This window comes from Haematobia irritans, chromosome 1 (assembly GCF_050003625.1).
Source record: "Haematobia irritans isolate KBUSLIRL chromosome 1, ASM5000362v1, whole genome shotgun sequence".
In the NCBI taxonomy this organism is placed as follows: Eukaryota; Metazoa; Arthropoda; class Insecta; order Diptera; family Muscidae; genus Haematobia; species Haematobia irritans.
The window spans coordinates 93,605,886-93,618,387 of NC_134397.1; the positions used below are offsets into that span (position 1 = coordinate 93,605,886).

The following is a 12,502-nucleotide window of genomic DNA, read 5'->3' on the forward strand; positions in this document are numbered from 1 at the left end:
TTCAATACTAAAATGACTGCAGTTCTTGAATCAATCAAATGCTCGGAGGGGCTAAATATTCTACAGAATTTCCAAGAAGCTATCAAAAATGTACCATCTACAAGTAAACTTAAAACACATAATCTTAAAAATAATAATACAACTGTGAATGATTATTCTACAATATAACATTCAAAGCCTACCAAAAAATAAATTATTTTTAGACTATCATCTAAAGGCCGGTATGCGCCTCTAGCGAATAATTTCATTCCCATAAGAAATGCATTGCTATTTATGCTAACGAAATTTTCGGTAGCGTTCAATTTCGTAAGCTGGTACGCACCTCTAATGAAAATAACAGGGTTGTCAAAAGCATATTTTGGCAGCAAACATTTAATTTATTACAATCATTGTGTGCGTAAAAGTTTTAAAAGGTCTGTAAATAATAAACAATTTATTTGAGGAATATTTGGAACATATATTAACAATTTTTAAAAGCGATTAGCTTGTTTAAAATTTGTGTACACAGCCCTGTTTTTTTGTTGTAGACTTAAATAAATTTTTGCTACCGAAAATTTCGCTAGAGGTGCATACCGGCCTTAAACAAATTAAATGTTGATGTGTGCATTCTTAGTGAAATTTTTAATTATGAAGACAAAGACACTAAAACGTGCCTTAACAACTACAATATTATAACTAAGAAACGCCATGATAATTTTGGAGGTGTTGCTATACTTAGTAAAAAAAGTATAAAAATTAAAAAAATACAATTTTCTAGTTCACTGGATATTCTGATTTGTGAAACAAAAAACCTAAACACAAATTTAATATTTGTTTCAGTATACTTCCCTCATTCAATTAGCACTAATACCTTAAAAATTGAATTGGAAAAACTATTTTTCTTTTTAGAATACAAGCAAAATGTTTTCATATTAGGTGATTTCAATGCCCGGTCAAAAGCTTTCGGAGACACTTTTGACTCATCCCGAGGTAATGCAATCAAAATGATTTTTAACCAATCAATTTTTCGATGCTTAAATGATGGCAGTGTCACCTTTAGGAAGAATATAAATGACCACTCTCATGGTTCAGTTCTCGACCTTTCATTCACAAACACGAACATGCCTACTTCATGGTCAGTATTAAAAAACTATATTGGTGGTAGTCATCACTACCCCATAGAAATCAAAATTATGAGTAATAAATTAAAAAAAACAAAATTTCTGGCAAAAAACTTACTATTGGAAAATATGAAAAAAATTACAATACCGAACAACATGCGGGATATCCAAAATTGCTTTAAGTCTGAAATTAAGAAATCAACGTTCACTTTAATTAAAAACAGAGTACCCAAAAAGTGGTGGAATAAAGAAGTAGATAAACTATACAGACTAAAACAAGCAGCTCAAAAAACTTTTGATCTCAAAAAAGACAATATAAATGCCTCAAAACTACACCAAGCAATAAAAAATTTTCAAAATGCAGCCAAGAGGGCTAAAAAACAATCTTTCTGTGATAAAGTTGAAAAGCTCAACAATAAACCTGACTCAAAGTCACTTTTTAAATTTATTAGAGGATGTAAGGAGTCACAAGAAACGTCAACAAGCTCCAAATGGTGTGAAGAGAATAACATGGAATTCCTAAACCACATGAAACTTCAAGTTCCGGATAACACATTTGTTACTCCAATAACGCACTTTGCTATATCACATGATTTTTCACTGGATGAACTAGTCCACGTCTTGAAAGGCAAAACTACCCCCTCAGCCGCTGGTCTAGATGGTATTACTTATGAAATGATCCATCAACTATCATTGGTATGTAAAAAAAGACTGCTTGAAGCTCTCAATAACTCTTGGAGATCATGCGAGATTAGTGATAATTTGAGAAAAATCAAAATAGTACCAGTACCAAAAAAAGGTAAGGATCTTGATATCTATACAAATTTTCGACCAATAGCTCTCATCTCGGTACTCATCAAAATTACAAATCAAATGGTAAAAGAACGCTTAAATACATTCATTAATCTAAACCACATATTGCCAAATAGGTCATACGCTTACAGGAAAAATATGTCGGCTTCACACTGCATTAACGACCTAATTCACACTATGAATCTCCAAAAAGAAAAGGGAAGAAAAGTTGTACTGGTTACAATGGACGTTAGCAATGCTTATGAGCGGGTTAATATCAGTGTACTGCAATCTATACTACTTGAATTAAACTTCCCTAACCAAATAATAGCATGGATAATGTCATTCCTTTGCAAAAGAATATTAGTTATGGGAAACAATCAAATAGAAATTTTTAATGGCATCCCACAAGGCAGTTGTCTGAGCCCATTATTATTTAATATCTACACGTTGGGTCTCCATGGCGTAGAAGATGAGAATACGCACGTCTTTCAATTTGCGGATGACTTCATAATCCTCACTCATAGTCATGACTTTGATGATGCTATTAAAAAACTGCAAAATAAAGTAATCAGTTTTGCTTCGCTTTTAAAAGACTTAAATCTCAAAATAAACATAGAGAAAACATCTACAATGTATGTGGCTAAAGGTGCAAGAAAAGTTCCACTAATATCTCTCGCTGGTCAACTGATAAAACCGGTTACAAGTATAAAATTCCTTGGTAGAAATATCAAAAACAGTCTGTCTCTAAAAGAACATTATGATGAAGTCATAAATTCCTGCAGCTTTTCTCTCAAGGCCATAAGAATGATAACAACTCTGAATTATGGTATACACCCCTACGTTGCCAATAACATAACAAAATCCATTATATTCTCCAAGACAGAATATCTCAACTCCTCCATGGCGCATATGCCAACATACCTAAACAAAAAAATTACTAGTTTTCAATATCAGATTCTACGTAGGAATCTTGGTCTAACTCGAACAACACCCACGCATGTAATCTATGCTTTAGCTGGAACCTTACCTCCCAAACAAAGAACGCAACTCATTGCTGCTAAAGAACTTATAAAACTAAAAACCTTTAATCTATCTTTATACCAATATATCACCTCCTCGTCTTCTAATACAAGCTTGGGTATGGTTTATCACAAATTCAAATATATTTTTGATAATATTGTAACAAATGAGAACAAAAGACCCTCATATAAAATAAAAGTCCTGCTAAATTTGTTTGATGGAAACAAAAACAATACTAACAAAGAATGTATAATTGCTATATATCGTCAGTCTATAAATGATTTCAAAACAATGGGTTATTCCATTTGGGCCACGGATGCATCGATCGGCTCACAGTCCTCAGGATGTGCGGTTTGCAACATCTCGACAAATCAAAATTTTCTTTTTTCCATACCACACAAGGTTTCCTCTCTCACTGGTGAACTACATGCTATTGACAAAGCGATTGATCTAATATTAGAGGAAGGAATATGCAAAGCTGTTATCTTCACTGATAGCAAAAATGCATGTTTGCTTATAAGCAACAATTCGGCTCACAACTATTTAGTCAACAACATACTGGAAAAAATCAACAACTCATATATTTCGACTGTTACCTTTATATGGACACCCTCGCATGTTGGGATCACACCAAATGAAACCGCAGATTATTATGCCAAATATGCTGTTAGCGCCGGCAGCCCAATCTCCACCGCCTTATCAATAAGAGATGCACAATGTAAAATTCAGGAATCACTCTGGAATGAATGGTCTGATGATTACAAGGAAGCAGTTCTACACAAAGGCACATACTTCAAACTGTTCTTCCATGAACCTCCGAAGACCCAATGGTTCAAAAATGTAACAATGGCTCCCACCGACATTAAGACGATTAATAGATTATTAACTGGCCATACTTATTGCAAAAAATTCTTACATCGTATTGGCATAGCTCCATCAAACTTATGTGACACCTGTAATGTGGTAGAAGATGAGCATCATTTAATTTTTAGCTGTATAAAATTTGAACAAAATCGACCAAATTTTGAAATTTTCAAGCATTTCAACAACTTACCTGACCTCCTTCAAAAACGGAACATGGCGGATATTGCAGAATTAGTTGACTTCATCAAACACAATAAAATTTCGCTATAAAGCTCGCCATTTTTTCTCAAATGTCAAACAAATCACGCAATGTAATAACGACCTACAATTCAAATCATGGAGATTTATACTAAGACATAGACCCTAAACATTGGCATGTCTCTCATCAAGTCCTGGTATATGAGCACTATGTGACTCTACAAACACACACTGACGTGGAACTAAAACCAAAAAAAAAAAAAAAAAGTTTTTGCCAGGGATGTATAATACTCATTATACGTCCGCTGCTTTCCACAAACAGATGGCGCTAAAGTCAATAGAAATTCAAACCATATTCGGCCGCACATGACAGGTGGCGAACAAGTTATTGATCAAGCCTTGACACGACGGCATTGCAATGTAGAAAGCAGACGCTACTCGAAGGCTGAACCAAAGGAGACAGTTGTAAATGTCAGGCAGTTACACATCGAATCTGGCACAGACTGGTCAACAGAGCAACGTAAAGATTCAAGTTCAATTAGTATAAAATTCAGGAAAAATATTCAGTTAGGCTTTCGCTTTTCCAAATCCGAATTGCCGGGCCTCACGCTTGAACCTGCCATCAGATTTTGTACAGCCACCTTGTCCACCTTCTTCGCCGCAGAAAGCCAGTTTGCCTTGAACTGCTGCTCGTCCTTAGCAGTTTGTTTGGTCTTCTTTAGGTTCCGCTTGACAATAGCCCAGTATTTCTCAATTGGGCGGAGCTCTGGCGTGTTGGGAGGGTTCTTGTCCTTGGGAACCACCTGCACGTTGATGGCGGCGTACCACTCTATGGCCTTTTTACCGTAATGGCAAGATGCCAAATCCGGCCAAAACAGTACGGAACGACCGTGTTTCTTCAGGAAAGGCAGCAGACGTTTATTCAAACACCCTTTCACGTAAATTTCTTGGTTGACAGTCCCGGAAGCTATGAAAATGCTGCTTTTCAAGCCACAGGTACAGATGGCTTTCCAAACCAGATATTTCTTTGCGAACTTTGACAGTTTTATGTGCTTGAAAATATCTGCTACCTTTCCCCTTCCTTTTGCCGTACAAAACTCCTGTCCCGGAAGCTGCTTGTAGTCGGCTTTGACGTAGGTTTCGTCGTCCATTATCACGCAGTCAAACTTCGTCAGCATCGTCGTGTACAGCCTCCGGGATCGCGTTTTGGGCGTCGTATTTTGTTTATACACCCAGCTTATTTGCGGCATCTCGCAGAGAGAGGTTAGGGTTTCGCTTCAAACTACCGCAACTCTCTTTGTCGTCTCAGCGGCTTCCGGTTTTCGATTTCCCCCCGATCCAGACTTCCTGGCTGTCGACAAACGTTCCCCAAACACTTTAATTACATTTGTAACGGTTGATTTGGCAACTTTTAGCGATTTTGCCAGCTTTGCGTGCGAGTAGCTCGGATTTTCGCGATGCGCGAGCAAAATTTTGATACGCTGCTCTTCTTGCTTGGACGGCATTTTGACAACTGAAGAGTGAATTCCAAAATCAAAATAGGAGCAACATTCTACACACACACACCTTCAAAATGAGGGGTGTTCAGGTTTTTTAAATGCAAAATTGAAAGAAATACGTCAAGTTTATATTGACCAAATTTTGACCGTATCACCCTTTAAACCATTAACCCCCATTTCCATGAAGCTCCGTTAGTGATACGTTAGCTAACGAACTTTTGAACCGCATTATGAACATATCTGTCATCTTGCGATATGTTCACGTAAGCATTTGACCACTGTAGGGTATTACGTGAACAGATCGCTCCGCTCTCTGCCGTTTGTCCTCTAACTCTAACTCTCGCTCTCATTTCGTTGAGTTATATTTCGATAAGTTTGCATTGAAGTATCTAAAGGGACATTCAATCAATCCCAATTGTCTTTTTGTGACAGTTATTCTTTTTATGCACAAAATGGCAAACAGCAGTGAATAGTGAAAGATTAAATTAAAGACAATAAAAAAGTAAATAGTGATTTACCGTCATAGTCGACGGCGAAATAATTCCACAAATTACTCCAAGATTCTCGGGGTCACATTCGACAGACTTTTTAAATCGTCTGCCCATGCAACTGCAATTTGTGATTTTGTAAGCTCCGGGGGTAGAAACGATTTAATCAAGTCGGTTGCCGGCAGACAAAGAAACCTTGTTGACTACATATAAGGCTTTGCACATAAGCGTAGGAAGGCCTCTGGGAAAAAAACCTATTTACGACTTTGCATTGTTGCCGATGGTAATATATAATTTCATTTCTTAACATTGTCTTCTAAATTGTAAGTTAGTTTCTTTATTATAAGGTGAATTAAAAAATTTTGTTATATTTTCCCAAATAAAAGTTTTTATGATTTTTAATGCATTGCAATTGTCTGAAACATTTGACCTCGAATATTTTCAAAGATTATTAAATTAAAATTTTTCTAGAATGGATTTAACATTTTTGCGGTAAAATTTTAAAAATTTGTACCGTTTTATAAACTCTTATGCTTATATGCAAAACAATTTATTGACAGTTCATCGAATATAATTTATATGGTAAAAGTAGGCTTGAAGTTTTCTTTAGCTTTTTTGCAAATGGGGGTTACACTTTTTTAACCTATCAAAAAAAATTACCCACGAAAAAACGAGTTATAAAAAATTGAATTAAAAAAAACTTCCTGCATAGTTAAATTAATTAACTTCTTTGCGAGAACATTTTTGGAAGTGCTTTTAAAGTTGTGACTTTAGAGCAACACCCAATTTTTTTTTGCTGGCAAAAAGGGTGGAATTACTTTTAGTTGCTTTTTTTACAAATTAATAGTATAGTTAGTTGAAGTCTGACTTTTTATTTATTTTTATTAAAGAAAACTTTAACTGAAGCTATAACTTCAGTTTATTATTTTTTTTAGGGGGGCTATAGCCCTCCCGATCATATACGATATATAAATTTATTATGGGAGCCACAGTTTCGGATATGAGAAATTGGCTGTAAGTCCTTCATTTCGTCGTAATAGTTTTTGAATAGTATCTTTTTAAGGCAATTCTAACTGAAAAATATCAATTTAATTATTCGAATTGTTTCCTTAATTCACTTCTTAGGCAAGTCACTTCTTTGGCAAGAAAATGAGATAAGCGGGTCAAAAGATGCAAGTCGTCGTTTTACAACCCAATCTTCGTCTAATCACTCTTGAGGCATCTTATCCAAGTAGCAACATGATAACCATTAAATGAAAAAAAGACAACGTACTAACAGCAATAAATTATTTGTTAAAATGTAGTGGTTAAGAATTTGTATTTAAATTATTGCCGACTTGACGTATTTGTTGCCATAGCTTATCATTGATTCTGCAAATATTATGACCATATGTTTAATCCTTTCCGTGAATGTTCCTTAAATCCTCGTACAATAATTTCTGATTCCCACCATCGGGTATTATATTCCTCCTTCACTAATAAAGATCCATTATCGGCTTGTCCTCTTCCTTTTTCGGTTAAACTCAAATTTATGATATCTTCGAATATTTTTATCTCTTTGCAACATTCCAATTGCCTATAATCAACGTTAGCACATCGTTTATGTTGTAAGTAAATGTGAATATCCTTACAGGTTGATGGTACGATATAAAGGTCTTTAGGAAACATCTTACGATTTGTTGAACAATAAGTTGCAGCGAATGCAGATGGATAATCAAATAACTCTAATTCCAAGTACAAGTTTGTAGCGTTTAGATTTTGAGAGAAAATAGAATAAAGATCGTGATTCGTCAATAGCGATCTGTAACATACGCAAAACAATAATATATTATAAAAAGTGCAGAAAAATTATACAATACAAAGTAAATATAAAAATATTAACTGTCTGTTCATCAATTTCGGCACGATGCAATTCGTTCGTCTAGAGTGAAACTAAACAAAATAAGATATATTTGATTCAAAAGCTTGATTTTTTTCAGGTACTAATGATTTACTATCGTATAGTTGCGATAGGAGATTTTGATTTTGTCGTCGAGATATCAAAAAATGAATCTTTGGATGTATGGTTGTATATTGACGTTAAATCTCGTCAATATTTGATATCCCAAAATGTCTCAAAAGATACTTTGCTCAAGTTCATTTTCCTGGCTTTCCTTGTTGTATCCGCCATTCTCTAAGCTACTTTTTTTTAATAATATTCTTAATTTATGGTAATTGATAGTCATATTCTGTAGAAAAATAGAAATTATTGTCGTTTCCATACTTTATAAGACGAGAAAAAATAGCGAAATTGAAATAAAAAATTACTAGATAATAGCGATTTCTGAGATTTTCCAGAGACATTAACATCATAGCTAGATCTAGCTATAAAATTACTGAATTTGTAAGAGTGGATCTTTCCACACAAGTTAATCCTACAATTTTTAGTTAGGTACAGTTTTATTTCAGAATCACTTAAATTATTCAGTTCATTGAGATAGCACACGTGGTGAACTTCTTTATCAATGAATTCTTGAGAACATTAATAAATTTAAAATTAATATATATCTGTACTCAAAATTTCTTGTGTATACAAGCGAAAACTCCTTGAGATTCTTTATCTATCATTTATAATATGCTCCCACAAGAACTAAGTCAAAATATACTATTCTTCCTTTGACATTTTCCTGTCGTTCGCTTTACGTTTATATTGTATGGAAGTTTTATAAACTTACAAAAGAATTCCATTAAGTTTTGAAGGATGTATCCGATGATTTTCGGAGCTGTGATCAATCATAATATCGTTACATGGTATGTGAACAGTGTATGACTCCTTTGGCGTAAAAACTGTGCCACCAAATAAAAATCGCAAAGTCTTTATAGTCCTCCACTTAAACGTCTCATTGATCACCTGAAATTCGATATATTGATTAAAACAAACTGGAGCAAAAATATCAACATTAACAAAATTGTATAATTCTTAATAGCAAAAAGTATATTACTATTATAAATGTTTTTAATGGTCACCTACATCTTTCATAGCATTTATAGAATCATAGGTATCTGTTGCATGGTCCCTCTGTCGCTGCAACTGGAAACTTGCAATTTCTCCAAAATTCTCTTGCCTGTTACCATTTTTCAACCAATTGCCGACATAGTATTTGTAGGTTTCGTAAACAAATGGTATCTGATTGCGTTGGTATAATAGGGCTTTCAAAATGGTGTTTACAATTTCAGCTATTGATTCTACAGTCAAAACATCAACATCTATATCCAAATTTAATTGAATTTTTTTATAAGCCGCCATGAATTATTCTTTTCTTCTTCTTTTTTATGCAAATATAAATTTAAAAGCGTTCCATTGTCACCCCACACTAAACACCGAATGCTCGATCAGCGTTTCCATTTTGGTCCGATCGGACCAAAATTGGTCCAAAAGATTTCTAATTTTTAAATTTGGTCCGATGGTCGGACCAAACGGAATTTAGCCCATTTTGGTCCATTTTCATTTGGGCAAATTTATAAATTTTTTGAAGTATTTAAAATTTTTATCACGTAGTCAATAGTATCTATGCACTGAAAAAAATATTGGCGTGAGGATGAAGACTCATTTTTCTGATATAACCCTGCCAGCATTTCATAGTTTCATTTCATCCTCATCGCTACCACCGACTCGTAAGTGACACTAAAACAATCGCCAACTGTGATAGTAATTTGTCATAACTATTCGCATGAAAGTATTTTGCCATCACTACCCTGCCAGCATTTCAAAGTTCCATTTCATCCTCATCGCTACCACAGACTCGTAAATGTCACCACAACCATCGCGAACTGTGATGGGGGAAGCATATCAAAAAGTACAAAATGTACATGAAAGTATTTTGCCATCACTACTGTTAGAAGAACCATTTTATTTTTTGTGAAACGCCAAGCGCAACCAGCTTGTTATATTTTATTTAAATAAAAACGAAAATAAAGTTCTGGAAACATAGATATTACGCTTAAAATTGTGAAAGGTATATGGTGAACAATTTTCCACTTTCCAAATAGAATAAAGTGATCGTTTTTCAAATATTTTTCCAGGCACACTGTCTCCATCGAAAATAAACAAACTGGCTGATAGACGCTGCAATATGTAACTTGCTACCTAAAACTCAACATCATTCTTTTATTAATACAAAAAATTATGTTAAATGTGATGAGATAAACCGAAAAATGTTATATTTATAAGAAATTATAAATGTTTAATCCAATCAATAAACATCTACACAATCGTGTTTTACTTGACCACAATGATTCTTCTACAATTACCTTAAAATGCACTTTTTCTGATAGTTTGCAGGGGTTCTTATTGGCGTCCTCCGAAATTGATCTAAATAGGCACCTAATAATTGCACTGATGAGAAACTTTTTCGTAGTAACTTGGCGTGGTACAACTTCTCAATAGTGACGGCGCTTTTCCGACGAGTTTTTGATGTCGTATATGATTGTTTTCGACGTAGTGGGGATTCTCAGAAGCGCCCCCAAATTCAAAAAATGTTGGCAGGGTATTGTTACAAGAGCCATTTTATATTTTGTGAAACACCAAGCACAACTACACGGATGAAAAAGACTGTTTTTCATATGTTTGGCTATAAACATTATATGTTTGGAACACAAATTTGTAAACACAATATTTTTGAGTGCAAGCATATAATGTTCATAAACTAGCATAACATGTTTGGGACATATATGTTAATATGTTAGAACATATTATGTTTGGGCCATAAAATATTTGCAAATATAATATGCTTTTATATTTTATATTTTGTGAAACACCAAGCACAACTACACGGATGAAAAAGACTGTTTTTCATATATTTGGCTATAAACATTATATGTTTGGAACACAAATTTGTAAACACAATATTTTTGAGTGCAAGCATATAATGTTCATAAACTAGCATAACATGTTTGGGACATATATGTTAATATGTTAGAACATATTATGTTTGGGCCATAAAATATTTGCAAATATAATATGCTTGGATGCAAACATATATTAATTTAGAAATAGCCTATAAACATATATGTGTTTAGTAGCTTGGAGCGCTATTTAACAGGGAGCGATATTGAATTAAGTTGGTGGTTGTTGCTTGTTATTACAAAATTAACATTTTATTTTTCCTTGCGCAATTGATCAGCTACTTCTTTGATCCTTACAAACTGTGTGGTCCGCTGTTCGAATTTAAAATTAAAATAAAAAAAAATCATAAAATTGAATAATTTCTTCTACAATGTTTGTATTACAGAAAAAGGTGCTAAGAACTAAAAAATCTCGTGGAAGTGAGAAAGATGTGGGGGAATATACAATTAGGCAGAAACAAAATTTTGAGCATTCAGGTCGAAAACCTATGTTGTTAGCACCTATATTACCTGTTTATTTTCACAATTCATTATGATTGTAAATATATAAATAAATAAATAAAATTTTGAGCACAGTATTGTTTGGGAGAATTTTTTTTGAGCATATAATATTTTTGGGTGCAAAATGCTTCCAAACATATTATATGTTCACATAATAACATATTGTTTTTTGGAAGACAACATTATTGAATTTGGATGCAAAAATACAAAATGTTTGGTCTAAGATCCATATATTGTTTAGATCAATATGCTTTCAAACATATTATATATGGGAAGAGATCAAACATATTGTTACGAATTTGATAATTATAGATATAAGTTTATTTAAATTAGTTTCCGTTAATTTAAAACTTCAAATTGTAACGATAAAATTTCGCTATCACTTGTTGGAATCATCTATTCATTTTCTAGTATTTTCCTGAATTTCTTTTATGTTCTTTTGTTTGCTTACCGAAATGTTAGTTCTTACTCTCTCATAGAATAGCAACCCCTTTGCTTTGTTATTCTGCATTCTCATTTCATCTCATTGTCTATTGTCATTGTTGTTGTAGTAATGCGAGCATATATCTATGTGAGTGTGTATGTGTTTGGCAGCCACCAGATGAACATCTTAATGGTCGTAGATCCTTCTAGCATTGTCTAAGAATGTTCTGGCGTTGCCAGAATATTGTAGTGCTACCAGAATGTTCTCGTATTGCCACGCTGTCATATATAAAAGCGCTCGCATGCTGCTAACGAGTCAGTCTTAATTAAAGCGTCAAACGAATAACTACAGTGTGAACGAATTGTAAAGTGTGAAGTCATAGTAAATAAATTGTAGATTGTCGTTATTTAAAAGAACTGTGTTTTAATTGTCGGGTAATTGAAAAAACGCCTAAATATAAAAACGTAACAATTGGTGTCGGAAGTGAAATAACGAAAAAAAATCTACAATGAAGTTTAATGAGCTTCGTGTGGAAGACTTAAAAAAGGAATTGAGTAAACTGGAGCTGCCGACAACAGGCAATAGGCCCAGCTTCAAAAGCGTCTACTGGAAGAATTTGAACGGCTTAATATGGACATTGCGTCGCATGAGTTTGATTATAAGGACGACATTGATGAATCAATACTCGTCAATACAAGCAGTGTAGAAACTCCATCTGTGGCTTCGAGT

The 12,502-nt window shown here is 33.9% G+C and overlaps 2 protein-coding genes and 1 long non-coding RNA gene across 3 annotated transcripts; 2 read left to right on the plus strand and 1 right to left on the minus strand.

Annotated features, from left to right (window-relative positions):
* The first annotated feature begins 1,256 nt into the window (after positions 1 to 1,256).
* LOC142228468 (uncharacterized) lies at positions 1,257 to 5,945 on the plus strand. The gene is made up of 3 exons (XM_075298910.1): positions 1,257 to 3,074; positions 3,186 to 3,909; positions 5,851 to 5,945. Exons 1-3 carry the CDS (start codon positions 1,257 to 1,259, stop codon positions 5,943 to 5,945), a joined length of 2,637 nt encoding a protein of 878 aa, XP_075155025.1.
* An 875-nt stretch (positions 5,946 to 6,820) lies between these two features.
* LOC142221419 (uncharacterized) lies at positions 6,821 to 9,326 on the minus strand. Its single transcript, XM_075291137.1, has 3 exons — positions 8,975 to 9,326; positions 8,679 to 8,854; positions 6,821 to 7,765 (listed from the first exon to the last, which is right to left on the minus strand). Exons 1-3 carry the CDS (start codon positions 9,248 to 9,250, stop codon positions 7,345 to 7,347), a joined length of 873 nt encoding a protein of 290 aa, XP_075147252.1. The 5' UTR covers positions 9,251 to 9,326; the 3' UTR covers positions 6,821 to 7,344.
* A 378-nt stretch (positions 9,327 to 9,704) lies between these two features.
* LOC142240095 (uncharacterized) lies at positions 9,705 to 10,253 on the plus strand. Its single transcript, XR_012723168.1, has 2 exons — positions 9,705 to 9,959; positions 10,027 to 10,253. It is a non-coding gene; the product is annotated as an uncharacterized LOC142240095 (long non-coding RNA).
* The last annotated feature ends 2,249 nt before the right edge of the window (positions 10,254 to 12,502 follow it).